Source organism: Poromitra crassiceps, assembly GCF_964638095.1.
Source record: "Poromitra crassiceps genome assembly, chromosome: 29".
Taxonomy (NCBI): Eukaryota; Metazoa; Chordata; class Actinopteri; order Beryciformes; family Melamphaidae; genus Poromitra; species Poromitra crassiceps.
The window spans coordinates 4,366,037-4,390,423 of record NC_139641.1 but is presented as its reverse complement, the minus strand read 5'-3'; the positions used below and the strand labels follow the sequence as shown (position 1 = coordinate 4,390,423).

General features: G+C 45.2%; 1 protein-coding gene across 5 annotated transcripts in view; it reads right to left on the bottom strand.

Moving 5' to 3' along the window:
* Positions 1-2,236: 2,236 nt before the first annotated feature.
* Positions 2,237-24,387, bottom strand: part of nup98 (nucleoporin 98 and 96 precursor) — an 84,707-nt gene continuing 62,556 nt past the window's right edge. For all 5 annotated transcript variants that reach the window (XM_083662496.1, XM_083662498.1, XM_083662499.1 and 2 more), the window contains exons 28-35: positions 24,145-24,302; positions 21,620-21,760; positions 16,726-16,868; positions 16,257-16,478; positions 15,393-15,634; positions 12,335-12,489; positions 9,682-9,793; positions 2,237-2,748 (exon numbers count right to left, since the gene is read on the bottom strand). In XM_083662496.1, the coding sequence (XP_083518622.1) occupies positions 2,558-2,748; positions 9,682-9,793; positions 12,335-12,489; positions 15,393-15,634; positions 16,257-16,478; positions 16,726-16,868; positions 21,620-21,760; positions 24,145-24,302 (1,364 nt within the window). In that variant the 3' untranslated portion in view covers positions 2,237-2,557. The remainder of the gene's footprint in view (positions 2,749-9,681; positions 9,794-12,334; positions 12,490-15,392; positions 15,635-16,256; positions 16,479-16,725; positions 16,869-21,619; positions 21,761-24,144; positions 24,303-24,387) is intronic.

Genomic DNA, 24,387 nt, shown 5'->3' with positions numbered 1-24,387 from the left:
CTCTTTTCTCCTCCCTCTCCCTCCTCTCCAGGTGCCCTCTCTGGTCCCCTCCCCGCCCTCTCCTCTCCAGGCGGCCTCTCTGGTCCCCTCCTCTCCCTGCAGCGTCTCTCGATCCCCCCACCGGATGATGGCGAAGGCTGGAGGCACCCTCTCTGCCTGTGATTGGCCTAGCGTCAAACAGTCTGCGGTCAGACCACTGAGCTAATGGTTCCATGTTATTAAATACCTTTATAGCTTCGTCTCCAGCTACATGTAGAAAGGTTGCGCACTTCACCTTCTCCGTTTTCTCTGAGATGCCGCCAGCCACCAGGTACAACTCAAACTTCTTGATCCACGAACGCCAGTTTTCTGCCAAGTTTCCCTCCAGGCACAAACTGTTGGGCGGTTTTAGTTGCTCCATAGTTTAATTCTGACACCATGTAATGTATAACGTTTGGAATATAGATGCGTGTAGTTAAGGAACAGACAGAGAGCGTCTTGTGTCGTTAGCTTGTCTCAGTTTACTGAATGACTTATTCTACGTTGTTACAGGTCACTTCACAAGTAGGTAACTCAACAGCGCCCCTCAGGCTAAACATAAATACTACATCACAAAAGCAAATACAGGTGATGAACCATCAGTAATGTGGATATAAGTGGGTAAAGGAAAATAATAGAACCAAAGTAAGTACCGTAGTAGTAGTTACTAGTGGTAGCAATAGTAGTAATATTACTACTGGCAGATAAAACAATCAAATCAAGACAGACGCCAATACTTTTATTTCAGTTCACATTTTATTAAAAAAGAATCACAATCAACAATATCATCAGGAAACATGCACACATACTCCGCAACGACACACACACACACACACACAGCCAGCCACATAAACTACACACACTATTTTTTTTATTATCAAACTGTAAAAGTAAAATACAGAAAAACTGATGTTTGGAGGAAAAAGTAGACGGGAGAATAAGGTCGGAGTATTTGCTGAAAAGTAGGTTACAGAAAATGATCTGACTGACTGAGAAAATAATAAAGAAAAAAGAAAAAAAACATTGGCAAGCTGGCAGTTATCTACAACAGGACAAACGACCGATCGCTCTGTATCGACAAGCCAAGAGTTTCAATCCAAAACACTCGGCGTCCATTTTGGGAAATTAAAAGCAGGCGGTAATAATTTACCTGACGTTGACGTTTGATAATCCAAAAATATATACGGCCATCTCCTCTGAAACGGTGCCACTTTGCAAGCAAAAAGTCTTAAGTAACGTTGATGTCATTGCCATCTGAATAGTCGATGAGGAGGGGGGGGGGACGAGTCATTTTGGAAAGAAACTCTCGTGGCAGCAACGTCGGATCTGCAAACGATAGAAATCTTTAAATCGGCTTCCAAACCGCGGCCGCTTCAGATTTACACCCAAACCAAATAGAAAAAACTACAAAAATAGACCGTTCTGCATTTTACACTCTGCATCCGAGTCGTCTCTGGTATCCAAAAAAGACTTGTACACATTAAGAATACAGATTTCAATATCAAGACAGATCGTCCTTATTCACATATTGACAGATAAATTGTGACTTTCTGTAATCTGAGCCCGACACCGCGGTCAGCTAACTACATTTTTCTGCCATGACAAAACTGAGTAAAATCAACAGCTGCTTCCTGTTGCCAAAGAAGAGACAGGACGATTTATCCACGTCAGCCAATAACATTTACACACATGCCATGGTGCAAAAAAAAAAGATAAGAAAAATAACTATAGAATTTTTTTTGGGGGGGGGAAACCCAATCACCATGAAAGTCTCCTCCGGGAACGCTTCAAAAACAAAAATAACTCATCAGCTAGGAAACTTTTGAAAATGCATTTTGAAAGCGGGTTAAACTATTCAAAACGAAATGCCGACTCCAAGCCTTATATATTACTCCTTAGGAATATGTATACCGTAGATCATATAGCGAGGCAGTCATAAATATAACTAGAAATATTGCGCGCTTCGCATGCTCATTTCTAGCGTTCGCCTGTAGCTTGCACGCTTCATGTGCTGGCCAGTATTACCTGCTCACCTGTCCAGTATTACCTGCTCACCTGGCCAGTATTACCTGCTCACCTGTCGAGCGGCACCGCACAAACCCCTCACCTTATTATATTTGTTAGTCAAATTAAGTTACGTCCTGGCATGGCGTTTATTCTTAGCTCTTGAAACGCTCCGCAGAAACACACACACACACACACACACACACACACACACACACACACACACACACACACACACACACACACACACACACACACACACACACACACACACACACACACACACACACACACACAGAGGAATGATATAATAAGCCTTGTGCCATTTTCCTACTGGATAAACTGAAAGCAGAGAAAAATCCGACGTGTGGAATTCAACACGCCTGTGTGTTTTGATTTTCTTCTTCTTTTTCGAATTAAAATTTTAATTCAAAGTTGAATTCAAGTCAACATACGCCATAATCCCCACCCACAGTCCCCGCCCCTTTTCAGGAGCTTCTGCATTGTCATTGGCTGACGACGATCTTCCGCCTTGTCATTGGCTGACGATGAGCTGCCTGAGGTATGATTGGGTGAGCCCGCGCAGCTCTTCCAGCGTGTAGTCTTCGGGCATGGGCAGACGGGTGATGTGGAGTGCCAGGCGGGACAGGGGGATGCCCCCCTCGTCCCCGCCCTGCTGCAGGCTCAGCACCACGCGCAGGATGTTGGCCACACGCTTCGCCATCTCTGCACAGAGGGAGAGGGGCGGGGCATGGTTAGGCATTATACAACGGGTAGTTCCGACCAAACGATCCGATTGGTCAACTAGACATTTAAAATGTGCTAAAATCAACATAACAGCACACGTGTGCAAATGGCATCATATGAATATAGATACATATATACATAGAGAGTGGCGGGTAGAGAGGATTTATTTTAAGAGGTCTGGGGCCTATTCTTCACTGAAATCAAAGGATCTAATACTGAACTTTTAAGAACATAATCTGAATGTGGACATATTGGCTATGTGTTTTGTCTTTTTTGTCTTTTGTTTTCTTTTGTTTTGTGTGCGTGTCTCTATTGTTCCTGTATCTGCGTGAGATTTTGTAAGGTTATGTGTGTTTGCTGTGCCTCATCGCTAAAAACTAAATGAATGGTTTCATTGTTAATTTTGGAGGGTGAGAAATCTAGAAGTGAAGTCAGTTCATCCAGGTGCCGTCAAATGTTTCCAGGACGATATCTGAAATACACTCGGCAAGCTGTGGATTTACAGCTCTGTTCAGCCTGGATGTGACTAGATGCTTTGGCATCCTCCATCACACACATGGGCAACATACGGCCCGCGGGCCGTATGTGTGGCCCGCGATGGAATTGCCAAAAAAAAAAAAAAAAACATTTTTTACAGTGCACTTGAACGCAACATGCAAGATACCCGCTGAATAAGTGTCCAAATGTTCATGTCATTCTGGCCAATACTCTTCTGTTATAGCATTTCAGTAATATCTTTCAATAATATTTATGACTAAAAGGCTAAAAGTAATCTCATGTGTAAGAAATGACTGTTCTACATTGAAGTAGAAATTTAAATAATTAACTTGTTGGTTTTGGATTTATTTAGCTTCAAGAGTGCATTTTTGTTTGTGTGACCCTCAACACAGGCTTTGATCGTCCCGGGCCACTTACTGATACTTATGCTTAAATTAACCCACTCATATTCTGGTTTATTTCAAGAAAAACATTTTGGCTAGTGGAAATTCTAATTGGCTGGTAACTTTAAAATCTAGCAGGCATATTGGCAGGTGGTGAAAAAAGTTAATTTCAAGCCCTGCAGGGAGAGCAGGTGGTGACATAGGAGTGAGTGAGAAAAGGATCAAATATTGAATAATGACATCACAACTGTTAATTTAAAATGAGTTATTCCTCTAAACCTGGCTTCAAATGCCCCAAATTTTTCACGCTGGCGCCGTTCAGCCCTCAGCAAAATCTGGTAGCGAGGACATTTTTTTGTGGCCCTCTCTATCATCAAAGTTGCCCATCCATGGGTTACGGCATGACAATATTTGTTTGGCCCCCGGCAACAATCTGGGTTTTTCATGTGGCCCCACCATGAAAAATAGTTGCCCACCCCTGCTCCATCAGCTGTGTGGTGAGTCAGTCACACTCACAGTCAGTCAAGTCAGACTAACGTTATCTTACAAATATATGCAAAGTTCCCCCACGTACTAGCTAAATCTGCGGATGGAAGAGAGAAAAAAATCGCCAGAGATCTTAGTTACAACAAGATTGAGTTAACAAGGAAGTTATGCATGCGTTTATATGTGTGGTATTTATTCGGTATAGGGCTGGCACGGATCAGAAAACCCCCGGATCGGATCGCGTGGCGGATTTTGAGCCACGGATCACGGATTTTTCGGATCAGCAAAAAATATATACCGTAAATTCCGGACTATAAGACGCACCGGTCTATAAGCCGCGGGACCAAAATTGACTATTTTTTTCTTCTATAAGCCGCACCGGTCTATAAGCCGCGGGTGTTTTGATGTTTAATTACCATATGAAAGGGTTCGTGCACAGAGAGGAATGTCGGGAAAGAGATGGCTGTTTGGGGAAGCTCCCATTTATTAACATTTCAACAAAACAAAACAAAAGTCAGGTCACTAATCCCCAGACAAAATCACACAACAATAGGCTATATGTGCAGCAAACCTGTAACCAGAGAAGTCAAGTCACTAATCCTCGTCTTCCTCTTCTTCCTGCGTACTGAAACCACCAAAGTCCTCATCTTCAGTGTCGGAAACGAACAGGTTCAGGGTGGCTTCGTCAACCACTCTCCTCTCTCCTTCATTGTCACTCAAAACCAACGAACTCCTCTTCATCACTGTCGGCATCGAACAGCCTCTGAAGCCTCTGACGGCCCTCAGCGCCAGCTGTGGCGGCGTCATCCTCTTCATCCCGCAGCAGTCCAGCGTTTTGGAACCCGTTGGTGATTGTGGATGTTTTCACACTCCTATAATATTCCGTGATCTTCCTTTGTGTGAATTCGCCGAAGTTTGTGATTTTCTCCTGGTAGTCGGGAGGGAGTTGTTCAGTAGTTCTCCCCCGGACGGACAGTCCCTTTTGCCCAGGTTACGCGCGGCTGCTCTGTTTCCCTCTTTTAATGCGAGATTGACTGCTTTCAACTTGAAAGCTGCGTCGTGTGAATTTCTGCGTACCTTCCCCATGGTAAGTGAGAGTGTTGCTTCTACTGCTCGTCTTGTTGTGAATATTCCTTGATCTTCCTTTGTGTGAATTCGTTTGTGATTTTCTCCTGGTAGTCGGGGGAGGGAGTTGTTGCCCGAGTGGCCGTTTGCTTACCGTAATTACCATATGTAAGTGGTCACGCACAGAGGGGATTGTCGGGAAAGAGATGGCTGTTTGAGGAAGCTCCCATTTACCGTATTACCGTAACATTTCAACAAAACAACATAACACAACACCACCGTTGTTTATTTTTACAGTGCACACAGTGTCCGCGGTGTGGTGAAAAGAGGGCAAGAGAGGAAATTAAAACAGAAGTGGATTTATAGTTAGAAAGAGTGCTAAAAAAGAGAGATTTTATTTGTATTTTTTTTTTCTGAAAAAATCCATAGATAAGACGCACCGTTATATAAGCCGCAGGGGCCAAAAAACGGGGAAAAAGCCGCGGCTTATAGTCCGGAATTTACGGTATACGGTATATCAGATTTGTTCTCTCAAAATTAGATTTTCGATTTGATTTTTTAATACTATTATACTTCTGTGTGGTTTAAAAAAGTAGGTCTACACAGGTTTTCAGCCTCAACACAGCTGTTTATCTAATAACATTTGAACATTTTAAAATAAATAAATTACAATGTTCCTTTTCTTAAAAGTGCCATCAACATATTGCTGCTGTTTCCACCCTGGGCTCCGTGGTGGAGGTCAAATTAATAAAATTAAATTCAACCAGATTCAGGAGGATATTATCCTGCACAACACACAGCATTTACTGTTAGGGTGCTTTCTCACTGGGCACCGGGGCACACGTGTCGACAAACTGACCCCAGGTCCGGTTCGATTGATCAGTGTTCCATTGCCCAAGAAAGGAACAGCGAACCGTGCCAGCCTGGGTCCACTTGAAAAGGTGGTTTCGGGTCCACTTGAAGTGTGCCCGTGCACGGAACACTTGTGAACATAAGTGTACCCAAACACTGAGGTGGACAACCAGTTATCCTATGGTTTGGACTTTTGTTAGCCTGGGAACCTGATGCTAGCTACCAGCTAGCTCATTTGCATTTATGCAATGCAGTGCAATGTGAATTGGTTTGGTGATGCCAGGCTAGTTCGTCACTCTATAGAAAACAAACAATACACAAACGTACCTCTTGTAGATCACAGAAACAAAAGTCCAAACCAGAGGATAAACTGGTCAGCCAATCCAATACTATCCACATAATCCACTTGGCCAATGTTGAAATGTAACATAATAAATGTTAGCCTACTTTTCTTCTTTGTTGTGTTTATTGGCGGATCGCAAGCCAACTAGGTGCATATCGCCACCTATTGTATGGGAGTTTGTAGATATAAGTGTGCCCGGGAACGGAACAGCATTTGTAATGAGAAAGCTGACCAGCAGGGGGACGGGACGGGGAGCAATCGTACTCTGGCATGGAACAGAAACAATCGTTCCCAGTGTGAAAACACCCTTAGAAAAGCACCATGCTCTCACCTGATTGAGTGAGGCGGTCTATCACCTGATTGGGTGAGGCGGTCTCTCACCTGATTGGGTGAGGCAGTCTCTCACATGATTGGGTGAGGCAGTCTCTCACATGATTGGGTGAGGCGGTCTCTCACCTGATTGGGTGAGGCGGTCTCTCACATGATTGGGTGAGGCAGTCTGATTTGATTTGATTTGATTTGAATTTATATTGAATTTATTACATGTGCTGGACAGAGTACAGACATGAGACATTGAAATAAAATAAACATCAAGGATGAGCACAATAAAGTCAAGAACTTATTTCCATTGTGGTTCTTGGTCTTAAACACAAAAGCAGCAATACAATCATAAAAGAAATAAAACAATAAGATAAAAACAAACAGTTAATACAACAGTATCAAAAACATATTTTAAAACCTAATCTTGGATTTTATCTGAAAGCCATGATTTGACCTTTTTCTTGAAAACACCACGACTGTTTATATCTTTTATCTGGAGGGGCAACATGTTCCAGTTTGAAGCCCCAGCGAATTTAAAGGAGCATTTCCCCATGTTTATTCTAAAACCAGGTAGCCGCAGATCTGCAGTGCTGGCTCTAGTGTTGTGGGAGTGTGTATCTCCACATCTCTGGAAGTGACTGCTAAGATAATCTGGGGCCCTGTTGTTTAAGATGTTGTGGACCATGTTAAGTTGCAACTGGACAAACCTAGCATGCACAGGGAGCCATCCCAGCTTCAAGAATAAACTTTTGCCCACATGGACTCTAGGGGCTAAACCCAGGGTAAGCCTTATTAGTCTATTCTGGGAAATCTGCAGTTTTTCTTTTAGAACCTTGGTCAGACCTCCATACCAGGAAGAGATGGCATAATCAAAACAGGAGGATACGAGAGAGTTGGCTAACAAAAAAAGACTTGACTGGTCTAGAAAGGGAGCTTTCCTGGCTAGAAATTTAGTTCTGCCAGTCACCTTTTGAATAGTTTTCAGGGCCATAGTTTCGCCTCCTAGGCTACTATCTAGGTGGCAACCTAGGTAGCTGACCGAAGCTTTAGCTACAAATGACTGAGCCTCGAGGACAATTGTGGGCGAGACCAATTTGCATAACCTGGGTTTGGAGCCAAAAAGAACATATTCTGTTTTGGCCATGTGAAGCGAGAGTTTGTTATCTGTTAGCCATGATTTAATTCTTTTAAATTCATCACTTAAAGTGGATTGAAGCCTCTCCACGTCCTTGTCGGAGGACAGGATGGCAGAATCATCTGCATACAGAAACAGGTTGACATTACAAGCAGAATGTAGGTCATTTATGTATATTAAGAACAGTAAAGGGCCTAAGACACTACCTTGAGGCACCCGCATGTCACAGGTAACGCAGTAGAGAATTGACCATAAAGGTCTATTATTTGGTCTCTGCCTGAAAGGTAGGAGATAAACCAACGCAAACATGAGGAACTAACGCCTAAGGCAGTCAGTTTAGAAAAAAGCAAATTATGGTCAACGGTATCAAATGCTTTTTGGAGGTCTATCAGGATCATGCCACAAAGCTTGCCAGCATCCATTTCTGTTCTAATAAAATCAGTAAGGAAGAGCAAGCATGAATCTGTAGAGTGGGACTTCCTAAAGCCAGACTGGAATTTAAATAACAGTTTAGAGACAGTTAAATACTCATAAAGCTGTTGATGAATGACTTTTTCAAGGACCTTGGAGGTGACACTAAGGATTGATATTGGCCTGTAGTTGCCTGGGTCGGTCCTGCATCCTTTCTTAAAAAGGGGGATTGTTTTGGCATGTTTCATGTCGTCCGGGACAGTGCCTTGCGCCATGGAAAGATTGACAATATAAGCAACCAGTGGGGCTATAAGATCGGCTGCATCCCTAAGAAACCTGGCTGCAATGTTGTCAAGACCCGTGGCTTTGGCACACTTAAGGCTTTTCAGAAGCTTGGCGATGCTTTCAATCAAAGCAGGCTTAAATGAGAAATTGTTAGGTTTAACACCCAGACGTGAATAAAACTCAAATAGACGGTCCCGGCCAAAAGTTACTGGGCCAGAGGGCAGGCAATCAACAAGTTTACAAGCAATAGAAGTGAAGAAACGGTTAAAATGATTAGCAATTTCTTTCTTTTCGCTGACAATTTTCCCATCAACCTTTAGGGATATACAGGGACTGGAGTTAGGATTGGATTTGACTGTACAGCCCAGACTTTTTAGGGCTAACCACAAGGATTTAGGATTGTCTTTATTCTCCTTAATCTGGTCCAAGAAAAAGTTAGATTTAGCCTCTCTAACATTGAGCTGAACCATGTTCCTGAGATTTTTATAAATTTGGAAGTCTGCTTGGTCTCTAGAATGTTTAAAAACAGATAAAGCTTTATCTCTAGCGCAGATGGCATCAAAGATCTCCTGGTTAAACCATGGGTGGGATCTCTGCTTGACTCTGACAGATCTAGCGGGTGCTACTAGATCAATAGCTGAGATGAACAGCAATTTAAAATTCATCCAGGCGAGGTTGATGTCGACCGTGTCAGTGACGGATGACCAGTTCAGTTTACGAATAGCCTCGTTTAGCATAGCTGCAGTGTATCGTTTAAAGGACGTGGCCTTAATAAATTTGTGCGAGTTAAAATGGGACCTAGGAACCCTTCTAGAACAAAAGGTCAAAAAGTGGTCACTGATTCCATATGTTAAGACACCACTCTGAGAGATAGACTCTGGGTCTGAGACTAAGACTAAATCAATGGTGGTACTAGATAAATCGCACACTCTCGTTGGCTCATGAATCAGCTGAGTGAGACCAAATCCTCACCCAATCTCACATGATTGGGTGAGGCGGTCTCTCACCTGATTGGGTGAGGCGGTCTATCACCTGATTGGGTGAGGCGGTCTCTCAGCTGATTGGGTGAGGCGGTCTATCACCTGATTGGGTGAGGCGGTCTCTCACCTGTTTGGGCAAAGGAGGTCTCTCACCTGATTGAGCGAGGCGGTCTTTGGCGGTGGTGCAGGGCAGCAGCTCGATCCTGCTGCACAGAGATGTCACGTCGGTGTGGAGACGCTCCAGCTCGTAACCCGGGCTCTCCATCTGCACACACACATCACCAACACACACATCAAACATCACATACACACACATCAAACATCACATACACACACATCAAATACACACACATCAAACATCACCAACACACACATCACACATCACATACACACACATCAAACATCACATACACACACATCAAACATCACATACACACACATCAAACATCACATACACACACATCACATACACACACATCACATACACACACATCACACATCACACACACACACATCAAACATCACATACACACACATCAAACATCACATACACACACATCACACACATCAAACATCACATACACACACATCACATACACACACATCACACATCACATACACATCACCAACACACACATCAAACATCACATACACACACATCAAACATCACATACACACACATCACACATCACATACACACACATCAAACATCACATACACACACATCACACATCACATACACACACATCAAACATCACATACACACACATCACATACACACACATCAAACATCACATACACACACATCACCAACACACACATCAAACATCACATACACACACATCAAACATCACATACACACACATCACACATCACACACACATCAAACATCACATACACACACATCACACATCACATACACACACACATCAAACATCACCGACGCGCATATCATGAGCGCCAGACTACTAGATTAACGGATTAGCAAGAACATTGGCCCTATTCATTATGGAAATTAAAGAGAATTCAGTCAGTAAAACTGATATTGTCCAGTATGGAGTCAACTAACCCATTTTCATATGGTAGATATCTCTACTGTATTTCTGGAGTTATCTCAGAGCTCTGACTTTACCACTTACAAGGTTAACAACAGTGCAGCACTGTAGATTTCCCAGCATCCTCTCTGGCATGGGTCCATGTGCCCTACAGTATATTCGCAAAAGCGGTAATTTAGCGTTTGCGCTCGTTTAACGCAGCGCACAATGCAAATTGGGTGCGTGCACATGCCTGTTATAATTGTACTGGGCATAGGCGTGCAATATGCCAAACCAGGCATTTCAGCGCTAAAATGTGGGGATAGATGGCATTATGCCATCATCAGCAGCGCGCAATTACTTTGCGTTAAGAGCTTTTAAAAGCACCTCTTATGCACTAAATACCCCGCTGCACTTGAGCGCACCATAATCTCCGTGCTGCGCAGCGCAGTGCAGAGTAAAATTCCTTTTGGATATGTCATTACGCACAGACGTGCCACGCCAGGACATCAAATTCTGCTGCTAAAATTGGGTATTGGCAGATAATTCAGTGAGACAATCAACTATAACTCACTGAGAAACTTTTATCACATCGCAAAGAGGGAAATTAATTGAGAAAACTTGTTGGACAATGGACATAGGCTATTCACCTTCACCTATCCCATAACCCGGAGGGTCGTTGGCACCACAGACGATCTGTCAATAAGCTCTCTCCATCTCTCTCTGTCCTCGGCATGAGTGAGTCCACTCTATTACGCATGGAGAGAATGACAGCATATTGCATGCCTCGTCGAGGCAGCCTCGCGCAAACAGCCATTGCGAAACGGGAATCTGATTGCACGATATGAGGAAAAGCTGCGATGTGCGATAACACTGTTCAATATTGCGATGACGATATGACCTGCGATAAATAAAAAAAATTCTATAAACAAAAATATTAATGGGTAGGGGGGGTGCTCCGATCCGGCTAAGCCACGATCCGATCCGATTCCGATTCCTGGGGTCACGATCCGATTCCAGAATCGATTCTCGATTCCAACTATTCCAGAATCTAGAATCGATTCTCAATTATGTAGTTTTATATTGCAATAACACACAGAGGTAAATCTAAGACAAAAAATGACAAATGTATTAATGCTGAACTTCAAATTCAACTTCTGAAGTATTACAGTGAGGGCCTAAATTCATTTTGCAATACGAGTGTGTTAATTTAAGCATACGTAACGTATCAGTAAGTGGCACGGGATTCTCAAAGCCTGTGTTGAGGGTCATACGAACAAAAATGCACTCTTGAAGCTAAAAAAAATCCAAAACCAACAAGTTAATTATTTACATTTTTACTTCAATGTAGAACAGTCATTTCTTACACAAGATTACTTTTAGCTTTTTAGTCATAATGATTATTGAAAGATATTCCATGTTTTTTTGGTTTTTTTTTTGCGATAACACGTGACTTCTGCGATGTGTTCATCGCGCATTTTCATATCGCGATGACGATGAAAATACGATTAATCGTGCAGCCCTAGCGCCTTTCTAGATACTCAAAGTGCTTCATATATTGGGGGGGAGGGGATTCAACTCATCCAACCACTGATGTGCAGCACCTACCCGGGTGATGCACGGCAGCCAGTTTGCACGAGAACGCTCACCACACAGCTATCACGGTGGAGAGCAGAGTAATGTGGCAATTAACGAGGGATATATCCCAATATTCGCGAAATATTGCGATATTCAATATTATGGAAGATCAGCCCAATCCTTATGCCCCGTACCTGCTGTATGTCCTGCAGAGTCTGGATAACCCTGATATAGTCCAGGTAGACCCTGCCAGCCGTGTCCCAGTCCTGGATGGCGGCACTGCGCTCCGGCACAGCCAGGCCCTCCAGGAACTCCAGCAGGTAGTCATGGTTGTCGTTGATGATGCAGTCTACGGGAAGGGACAGAAAAATGTCTGTGGGGTTAAATTTTCTTCCAATATATCGATTCTCGCAGAATCGCTGTATTGTGATAATATCGTTATCGAGGGCCAAGTATTGCGACCGTATCGTATCGTGAGTTACTCCGCGATTCCCACCCCTAACGAAATGAAATGTGAGTTCACGTGAGTGGCTGGTTTACCAGGCTGGTGTGTCGGTAGATTCCCTGCCTACCAACACGAGGGTCTCAGGTTCACATCCCCATGTTACCTCCTGCTTAGTCTCTCCCCAAACTCAAATATTACGTTGAATCGCTGCGCTCCGCATACTACATATTGTGAGTCTGTGCCAGTTAACAGCCACTGCTGGTTTTTGAAGGCGGGTTGAAAGTGAATGAGTGACAGGTCGTAGCACCGATGAGAGAGCGGTTCGAAAAATGGGCTGCGCCTCCCGTGTCGTCTGATCGCAAAGTCGTTACTGATTGGAGAGGACTGCAGCCATCACTGGCATATGACTGGCCAAGTGAACGGTTCCCTCCCATAACCAGCCGGCTGAGGGAAAGTGTCCCAGACCCAGAGAGAGATCTGCAGCATGCAGAGTAACGTAGTGTATCAGACCCAGAGAGAGAGATCTGCAGCATGCAGTAACGTAGTGTATCAGACCCAGAGAGAGAGATCTGCAGCATGCAGTAATGTAGTGTATCAGACCCAGAGAGAGATCTGCAGCATGCAGTAATGTAGTGTATCAGACCCAGAGAGAGATCTGCAGCATGCAGTAACGTAGTGTATCAGACCCAGAGAGAGAGATCTGCAGCATGCAGTAACATAGTGTATCAGACCCAGAGAGAGCTCTGCAGCATGCAGTAACATAGTGTATCAGACCCAGAGAGAGATCTGCAGCATGCAGTAACATAGTGTATCAGACCCAGAGAGAGCTCTGCAGCATGCAGTAACGTAGTGTATCAGACCCAGAGAGAGAGATCTGCAGCATGCAGTAACGTAGTGTATCAGACCCAGAGAGAGATCTGCAGCATGCAGTAACGTAGTGTATCAGCCTAAGAACTCTCATGGGTCTGGCGTTGAGACTACCTCCTGCTTGGTCGAGTGTCAGGCACGATTGGCTGTCTGTGGGTGGGAAGCTGGATTGGGGGTATGTGTCCTGGTGGCTACATTAGCACCTTCTCTGGTCGGCCAAGGCGCATGGTCAGGGGGGGAAGGTAACTGGTGGGAATAGTGTGATCCTCCCACATGCTACGTCCTGCCGGTGAAGCTCCCCAATGTCAGGTGAAAAGAAGCGGCTGGCAATTGCGCATGTCTGGGAGGAAGCATGGTGCTAGTCTACGGCTCTCCCCAGATCGGCAGAGGGGAAAATTTGCCAAGTACAATTGGGGAGAAAATGGGGGGGGGGGAATAAATAAATAAATAATTCTGAGCTCAGAGTTCCCGTCAGTCCCTGGAATGGAATGCAGAGCAATGGATGGCAGAGGTAAACACAGCGTGTCACATTCACGTCAGTATCATATAATTGATGATTTTCTCATTGTCTCTATGATATAATAAAGATATGAGCCACTGTGTGTCTAAGCTATTTACAGGATGTAAATACACACATTACACATGCGCCATATTCCTTGTTTCCAGGTCGCAGCTTAAAGCATATGATCGTTTCAGTGCACGGATATCAAACCACACTTATCAGGGTGAGTTAAAAATCCAAATTAAAGCTGGAAATAAGGTCAAGGTTGTAAAAAAACGGAATTATTGCCTCGTCGAACTCCGAGGGAGGATAACGTTTGCTTGTCACAAAATAACTCACTCGTTTGGACGTGAGGTCATGGAATTACGTTACCATCACATTCTCTAACCGGTCGCTCTTTGGACAAGTCTATTGCGGTGATGTTTGGCCAAGTTGAATGTGTTGGCTCCCTTCCCCACATCGTTTTACAGGTGGGCTATTTTGTGTCCGTGGGCTTGATGCCCCGACTGTCAGCAACTAACAAACGTAATTCCTTATTTCTCTCTGTGCATCAGCTTCCTTCACAAGCTGTGGACACTTGGCGAGAAGACCACAGTAGCCATGTTCCAGAGGAGAGAAAACAAACTGTTTACACGCCCATAGGGGTGTCACAATACACTCAGTTCACGATACGATACGTATCACGATACTGGGTTCACGATAACGATACGATACGATACGATTTTAACAATATTTTTTTAAACTTGAATAATGACAATATATGACTGGAAAAGTAGTATTTTATTTGAAATGCACAAATACAAAACATGCTGTTGTGGGAAATTGTTATTACAATAACTAGAAAAAACATGAGATTGGAGATAAGGCTTATCTTGAAATAGAATGAGTTACACCGTCACTTAGATTTACTTTGAACTAAAAGGTTTCTCAGCAGTATAAATTCTCATTATGCATCTTCAGTTTTTCTTCAAACTCAAACAACAAGAATGTTCTTAGTCTATTTTTTATGCATCTTCAGTTTTTCCTGTCAAGTAAACAGTTTTGCCAGAAACTCAATTGAATGGTTTCTCTCCTGTATAACTTCTCATGTGTCTCTTCAGAGACTTGTTCAACTGAACTACTTTCCACACATTGAACTTCAACAAACAAAGACGTTTCTTTGTCTATTAAAAAAAAAAAAAAAAAAAAAAATCGCGATATGAGATTTCATCTCAACGATACATATCGTGACGTTTTACTATCGCGAAATTTCGTGGGACGATATATTGTGACACCCCTACACGCCCACTATGGCAAGGAGTTGAAGGTTGAAGTCATGACCCACCCTCCTCTGCTGATTGGCTCGACTCATTCCTTTCTCTTATCTTAAAGAGTTATTCATTTATAACATGCTCCATAAGAGACTGCTACCTCTATGTTAATGATGCGTTGTGCGTACCTGAGGCCAGGTGCTGAATGAGCAGCCGGTGGCACTGGCTCCAGTAGCCGGCGCGGTACAGGTGCAGCGCCTCCTGGTGGCGGTCGTTGTCACGACGGGCGCGGGTAGCCTTGGCCTCGTGGATCCACTGTTCCGGGATCAGCAGCCGGCCCGTCAGGAAGCGCTCCATCTGCGCAGACTCCTCCGTCTCCAGCAGGGGGCAGTGCAGGTGCAGTATCTCCCTCACCGCTCGCTCCCGCAGCCTGTAGGGGGGGGGAGGGGGGGGGTTGCACACCATGAGGTTAAGTCTATTGTTTAGATCAGGGGTTCCCAGACTTTTACCTCCAAGTACCACTATGTACCAAACCACATTTCCCAGGGACCACTTCCACTGCGTATAGACGGTTTTAACTTGACAACAAAAACATTCTAAATTGAACCCCCGCTCACTTCCTGTTGCAGTGTTTGCTATGGACATAAAAGAAAAGAAAAAACATTCAAGTGCAGGACTGACCATTCCATGCAAACCGTCTATACAGCTGAGCGGCGAAAACAAAAGTAACGATGTCAAGTGAATATTTCTGCAGTTTGCCGAATGCTGAGAAAAAAAAGAGGACCCCTTTGAAAATGCTTTTTCCCCATGCAAAGTGTATAATCTACTGTATATCGGGGATTTGTTTTGGTAGTGTGTGTGGTAGTAATAGTAAATTTAGGAGGAAATAATAGTAAACAGTAAATAAATAGTAGTAACAGGAAATAGTAGGCAGTCTGGAGGTCGGTTAAAAAAAAAAAAAAAAAAAAAAAAAAAACAGGCTTAAATTTATTAATTTTACTACTACAGAGTATTACTACTGTTTTGGTGTTACTAGTGTGTGTGGGACCTACGTGTGTTCGGGGATGTGCAGCAGCACGAACACGGCCAGGTGCCAGAGTCCTTGGCTCTCCAGCTGGGCGGCGTAGCTGGTGTGGAGCAGGCCCTGCCGCGAGGCACTCAGGTGGCTGTAGTGCAGCGCCTGCAGCACCGCCCACAGGTGCCAGCTCAGACGGTAATCCAAGCGCTCCCACGTCATCGTCAGAGGGTCCAGCAGCTGCTGCAGGCTGTAGTGTCTGTGGGGGGGTGGAGAGCCAGAAGCATGGGTACTAGGGATGCAAACAATTCAATCGGAGATCGGCAAGAGACTGAGTTCTGCCAAGACCAGAACCACCCGCCCCGCTTCGCTGGCCCGGCCACTAATAATAATAATAATAATAATCGATCAAAATTCCACATGATCGAATCAATTCCTTAACGATCAATTATCGGTTTTCGATAATTGATGAACATCCCTAGTGTGAAGCCTAGCTGGCTGGTTACCTGTCACTGTACAGTTTGAGCAGGTGGAAGCAGATGTCATGCAGAGGGCACTTTCTCTCCTCCTCCTCATCCAGGTCGGGCTGCTCCTGCTCCAGATAGGCCGGCAGGGGGGCGCAGGCGTACCTCCCCACCTCGCCTTCACCCTGCAGAGGGAGGAGGGACAGCCACCAGGGGGTCAGTGCTGCACAATCAACCCTGGATCATCTCCAACTTTTAGCTTCCACAATTACAAATGGAATATTTGCAACATTTAATTTCAGTAATTCCGAGTAGAACATTGTTATTACCAAAAATGCATTAAAATAATTTGAGAAAGATCATTTTGAGAATGACGGAGAAACAGAGAGGCAGTGAGTGTAATGAGAACAAGCAAGTGAGAATACAGTATATCATATTGATAATAATAATAATAGTTTGGATTTATATAGCGCCTTTCAAGACACTCAAAGCGCTTCACATAGTGTCAGGGGATAATGAGCAAAAGAGAAAGAAAAACATTTACTGCTTTTTGATGACCATAGCCTCAGCAACAACTAACTGCAGTCATGTATGAATGTTAGCTGTCCAGCAGACACTAATATCTATAGGAATCATGCTTGGAAGTAGCCTACTTTCTCCCCTGCTGCATCGTGACATTGAATGAAAGTATATTTAGGCTCGTTTGAGATACTTCTGGCTCGCCTGGAAAAGGTGGGAGCAGCAGAGTTCAGTCAGAGGCAGAGAGGGGCGGGTCATGCCTTCGCCATCATGGGAAAAAAGAAATTGCTAGGGGGAGAGGCTAGGTGTTAGCTCACCTGGAAGTAGTGCTGCACGATTAATCGAATCGCAATCGCAATCGCGATGTCAGCACGTGCGATTGCATAACCGCAAAAGTGTGCGATTATTTTATTTTTTTCACGTCTTTTTGAGTGTGTGTGTGTGTGTGTGTGAGAGCCTCCTTTAAACTAACGTTACACGCGACGCATAGCCATCACACTGGGCATCAATACTAGCGGGAGACTTCTCCCATGCACTCCCGCAAATAAGTAATGTTATGTGCAGCAAGGTACATATTATCTACAGAGAGGGCGAGAGAGAACATCCATGATCGCTAACAGCAAGCTATGCTAATAACTAGCTAGCCGTTCGTTCAGAAACGCATGTAAACAGCCGTGTGATCAGTGAGAACGTCAGTAAAATAAGGAGAGAGCTGCAGGTGCTTATGCAGAACTAGTGCGCGATTAAGTACACAGTGGGGATGACCCGCTGTGATGAAGAATATAACGAGATTAACAAGGTTGATAGCAAAACACTGTCGCAGCTGCCAGCATTGGCAGCATCACCTCCAGGCTAGCTAACTAGCCTGTCACATGACGCCTTCATGGTCCCCTCGTTAAAAGTCTGCTGCACGTTCTCACCTCTCTCTCTCAAGAAGCGTCACGTGAGTGTGGCGTTTAAGGCCATCTGTCGCTACAAAATAAATAAACGGGGTGTATCATTCATTAGTATTGCTGGACAGACATGTAACTAACTTTGCAACTTTGCTGAGCCATCTTCTATGTGCTGTAACACAGTGCAGTTTCTATTTGACTGGTGTTTCTTTTTTACATGTTTGGGACAGGCAAATGTCTCAAAATGTTTTATTTTTTTGTAAAGATAATTTAATTTCAAATTGTTTTATTTTTTTAGTTTTAATATATTTTAAATTGTAACATATTTCATGTAGGCTATTTTAGTCTGTGATATGTGAAACCGTGGTATTTTTGTCCAAGGTTATCATACCGTCAAAAACTCATGCCGGCACATCCCTAGATACCTAGTGGCAGTGGTGGCCCAACCGTTAGAGAAGCGAGCTTCAATCCCCGGGACCGGCAGGATAAATCTGGGTGGGGAAAGTGAAAAGGCAGCGCTTGCCCCTCCCTCATTACCACCACTGAGGTGCCCTTGAGCAAGGCCCTTAACCCCAACTGCTCCAGTGGAGCTGATCAGTGGCCAGCAGATCAGACTGTGCTTGTACTGGACAGCTTCCAGGTATGAATGTGTGTGTGAATGTGAACAGGGCACTCCTGAAAAAGAGAGCATTGCTCTCAGTGAGACTCCCCCTGTATAAATAAAGGTAAAAAAATAAAAATAAAAAAAACTCTTGTTTATTATATCGCAATCACAATCGCAATATTGTCCACCCTAATCGCTAATCGCACCTTTTCCCCAAATCGTGCAGCACTACCTGGAAGGCGGCCTCGTTCTTGGTAAGGAGTGGGTAGGGGGAGAGGCTAGGTGTTAGCTCACCTGGAAGGCGGCCTGGTTCTTGGTGAGGAGTGGATAGGGGAAGAGGCTAGGTGTTAGCTCACCTGGAAGGCGGGCTCGTTCTTGGTAAGGAGTGGGTAGGGGGAGAGGCTAGGTGTTAGCTCACCTGGAAGGCGGCCTCGTTCTTGGTGAGGAGTGGGTAGGGGGAGAGGCTAGGTGTTAGCTCACCTGGAAGGCGGCCTGGTTCTTGGTGAGGAGTGGGTAGGGGGAGAGGCTAGGTGTTAGCTCACCTGGAAGGCGGCCTCGTACTTGGTGAGGAGTGGGTAGGGGGAGAGGCTAGGTGTTAGCTCACCTGGAAGGCGGCCTGGTTCTTGGTGAGGAGTGGTTAGGGGGAGAGGCTAGGTGTTAGCTCACCTGGAAGGCGGCCTCGTACTTGGTGAGGAGTGGGTAGGGGGAGAGGCTAGGTGTTAGCTCACCTGGAAGGCGGGCTCGTTCTTGGTGAGGAGTGGGTAGGGGAAGAGGCTCGGTGTTAGCTCACCTGGAAGGCGGCCTCGTACTTGGTGAGGAGTAGGGATGGGTATCGTTAAGGAATTAACGATACTAGTACTCTTATCGATACTGCTTATCGATCCGGTACTTTAACGGTACTCTTATCGGTACTTTTTGTTATTTTTACGAGAAAAAAATCCAGAAACAAATGGGACTGGTTGTTGTCGGTTCTTTTTGTTATTTTTAAGAGGAAAAAGGGGGGAAAAAAGAGACAAATTAACCTGGTCACAGTTAGGTGGCACTCATTTATCCTTTCCTCAGTCATTCTCCCACTAGCACTAGCTTTAACAAAAAAAAGTAGCAAAATCTTAATGGGTGCGTTTTTATTATTAATTTAAATATCCTAAAATATCCTTCTACCACACTGTGCCAATAGCAACATTCAGCTAGGGAAACTGAAAGCATAATAAAAATAAAGCAAGACAGTATCTGCCTGCTGTACTTCCTCCCAAATCACTAAATAAAAATCACCCCCTGCTCTGAAAGTAACATTTCTGAACGACAACTGAGATGATGACCGTCACCTGATGATTTATAGCAGACTGTATTTATGATGATGAACACACCCAAACAGCGGGGAAATGTTTACTACTCTCGTCTTAATCATTACCACGTTCACATAGTTACCTGATGAGGTAGACTGGGTAACGCAACCGTGGCATCATTGACAGGAGATGATGGAGGGCCAGCTAGCTTGTCAAAAACTGTGCATTTCTCCGTTTGAATGTGATGCACTTTGGTAAGTGTTTAGACAAATTGCTCGTGTTTCCACCTTTTACTAGCGAAGGTTTTATTGCGCTTGTGACAACGTGAATTGTCACCATCGACTCGAGTGAAGTACAACCACACTTTAGAATCTGATCGCTTCGTTCTTTCAGCCATTCTTAACGTGTGCTCTGCTCAGTTGCATGTCTAGTCTATCTGCCTGCTCCTCCGCCGGTTCCCTGTTCCCTGTGCTGTGCATGTGTGTGGTGGTGCTCTCAGGCACGCCCCCAGCCCCTCCCCTCTCCTCTCAGTCCTACTCCTCTCGTCTTGGCTGGCAGTGCAGCAGCTGTGTCTCGGAGAGCAACGCGTTAAAGATTATCCCTTTTCTTGTTCGGAAATCGCAAAAAACACATCATAGGCCTGTCTTACGGAGTTGGTGAGATAAAATGTGCAAGATAACGTAACGTTTATTTAGCAATTATATAGCCTATAGTAAATCTATTTTCTTAATTTCTCCACTCCAGACAGTACCGATAAGAGAACCGTTAACGTGAAAGCTTATTGATCCTCCGGTATCCCGAAATCCGGCCCCGGGGCCAGTTTGGTACCGGGTCTCGGTACCCATCCCTAGTGAGGAGTGGTTAGGGGGAGAGGCTAGGTGTTAGCTCACCTGGAAGGCGGCCTCGTACTTGGTGAGGAGTGGTTAGGGGGAGAGGCTAGGTGTTAGCTCACCTGGAAGGCGGCCTCGTTCTTGGTGAGGAGTGGGTAGGGGGAGAGGCTAGGTGTTAGCTCACCTGGAAGGCGGCCTCGTTCTTGGTGAGGAGTGGATAGGGGGAGAGGCTAGGTGTTAGCTCACCTGGAAGGCGGGCTCGTTCTTGGTGAGGAGTGGGTAGGGCAAGAGGCTAGGTGTTAGCTCACCTGGAAGGCGGCCTCGTTCTTGGTGAGGAGTGGGTAGGGGGAGAGGCTAGGTGTTAGCTCACCTGGAAGGCGGCCTCGTTCTTGGTGAGGAGTGGATAGGGGGAGAGGCTAGGTGTTAGCTCACCTGGAAGGCGGGCTCGTTCTTGGTGAGGAGTGGGTAGGGCAAGAGGCTAGGTGTTAGCTCACCTGGAAGGCGGCCTCGTTCTTGGTGAGGAGTGGGTAGGGGGAGAGGCTAGGTGTTAGCTCACCTGGAAGGCGGCCTCGTTCTTGGTGAGGAGTGGGTAGGGGGAGAGGCTAGGTGTTAGCTCACCTGGAAGGCGGCCTCGTTCTTGGTGAGGAGTGGGTAGGGGGAGAGGCTAGGTGTTAGCTCACCTGGAAGGCGGCCTCGTTCTTGGTGAGGAGTGGGTAGGGGGAGAGGCTAGGTGTTAGCTCACCTGGAAGGCGGCCTCGTTCTTGGTGAGGAGTGGGTAGGGGAAGAGGCTAGGTGTTAGCTCACCTGGAAGGCGGCCTCGTACTTGGTGAGGGCATCTGCGACGGAGGCGGTGGGTGGCAGCATGTACCACAGGTGGACCGCTACACAGCGCTTCCAGTCCAGCTCCGAACACACGTTCACCACATACTCGGACGACTGCCACACCTGCACAGAATAGAGATGAAACGGCATGGACACATTTCATATCACGATTAGAGTGACCAAAATGATCAAGGTTATCAGTATTATCGGCGTATTGTTAAAATGTGCTGAAAATGTTCCAAAAGTATTGATACACTCACTGAAATCAATCATCATCAAATGTACACACAATAACTGTTAAAGTCGAGGTGAACCCGTTCGTCACGTGCATCTGAGTCCGTTTCAGACTGAAAACAAATTGAGAGGCGGACCATATATGGTGTCGATTATTTGATTTGACAATTCTGTCGACTGGCTTTGGCATCAGCCAATCCTGGCGTGTTCCACCCGCAAATCGGGTGGGATTCAGCGTGTTGTCGTGCTAGGTGCGAGTACCAGGCAGCCAGGCTGCTTCGTGCGGAGCGAGCGGACAATCCGATGCATGGGTGCTGCCCGCCCGCCTGGAAACTCTGAGAGACGACCCCTGACAGCCAGGGAGGCTGTCAGGCTCAGAGGTGCGCGCCATTATCGTTATAAATGTAAATAATATTCCTGGAATGCGTGTTTTAACGAGCCAGTTACATTTCTTTGCATTCTTAGAGATTATAGTTTTTGTTTTTTGTTCATGTTTCTAACAATTGGCCAAGTTAGTAGTTAGTTTATGGGATAGGAATTCTGCCAGATGACAGGCACTAGGCGCCATTTTCTCTTTCTTTTGGAAGAGACAATTATCCTGAAATGAACATTTGATTGACAGCTGCATGTCGTGATATGATTGGTTGAAATGGGGTAGAGATTTGATAGTACTAGGTGACGTCAGCAAACTGTACATTACTGTTATCAATGAAATCTTGAAAAATGAACTTTTGACACATCAAAAGTGTGAAAAACGAAAGAAATTAGATTGTTGTGATTTTGTTTCCATACATTATTAAATAGGTGCACTGCATACCCAGGTATTTGAAAAGTCATTTTTGGGTTCAGCTCGACTTTAAGTCTGTAGTCGGATCAAGTCCATTCTCAGTCTCAATATATTAAGGATAAGAACATAACTTACTGGTTGGACATTCATGCGCACAGTAAAAATGGGGAGAAACATGTGAAATAATCATAGTAGAAGTGAGTTGAATGTTGCAGCGGTGGCACACACCAGCACTCGCTCCTGTCTGATGCTTATTGGTAGGTGTGCGCGTGGACGTGCCACTACTGCATAAGTCCGCCTAACAACCAGTCAGGGACTTTATTAACTACAAAATATACTGTGTAAGAGGCATTTCTGCTATTCTTTTATGTTAGTTATCTTCCCACCACTTGGGGGAGCTGTGCCGCTGTCAATTTGGGCAGTGCTGCAGAGGTAATATAATCAAGCCCTTACCTGGCACAGGTGTTGCTATTTGGGAGAAGTAACAAGTTTTGGACCGTGCGTCTGATATAAATGAATGAATAACCTGCGGTTTATTTTGGTCTATGATTGGACTTAGACTTATTAGAAGGAAGTGCCTGCATTTTGTTTGTTATTGGAAACATACTGTTTATTGTGTTTATTACTGTAAGTAATAAATTACTTTGTTTTGAAAACATTGGACATTTTGTCATTTTTGCACACGTCTAAACATACTCAACCAGCAACCGTTGTGGCCTTTTTTTGGATAGGCAAAAGGGGCACTAGGTCTTTATCAATTAACAAGTCCGAGTCCTCGTCTCCAACTACCGAGTCCAAATGCATGAATGCTCGAGTCCAAGTCCAAGATCGAGCTAACAGCGCTCAATAGGGGGTACGGTGGTGCAGTGGTAAGCGCTGTCGCCTCACAGCTCGAAGGTCCTGGGTTCGATTCCCACCTGGGACGCTGTGAACGCTTAAGGACTGCGTGCCCGTCCGCATGTCCTCGAGTGCCCACCGCCCGGGTGGGGTCGTCAAAAAGGGCCTTTCTGTGTGGAGTTTGCATGTTCTCCCCGTGCCTCCCGGGGGTTTCCTTCATATAGGAACCCCCTTCACCAAAACATGCAATATCCTGGTAGCTAATGTGGTTCCTCCTCTGGTCGTTAAGGGCGCCTGTTCAGAGGGAGGGGAACTCGTTGGAATAGCGTGATCCTCCCACGTGCTATGTCCTACCGGTGAAGCTTCCCCTGTCGGGTGAAAAGAAGCGGCTGGCTAACTGCCCATGTCTCGGAGGAAGCATGGAGCCAGTTTCGGGCTCTCCCCAGATCGGCAGAGGGTGGAGCAGCAACCAGGATAAATAAATTAAAATTAGCACTAAGGGGGGATAAAAATGGGATAAAAAATAGGAAAATAATAAATAAAAAAAACAGCGCTAACAGCGCTCAAGTCCAAGTCGAGTCACGAGTCGTGAAATTGAGTACTACAGCACTGCTGAGCACACACAGCATTAGCTGGAGCGTTGTCTTACCGGCTTCCCTGCCAACAGGCTGAAGATGCGGAGCCTCTCCTCGGGCAGGTAGCAGTCCGTCTGCATGCGGCTCCAGTCGGCCAGCTGCAGGGCGAGCAGCTCGCGGCTCAGCTGGGAGCCCGTGGCCTGGGACAGCAGCAGTGAGAGCCGATGGTCTCCTGAGGAGGGCGGAACCAGGCATTTTGTTATCCAATGGTTTAGCGGTTAAATCCATACTAATCCTTTAGCACAGTGATTCCCAAA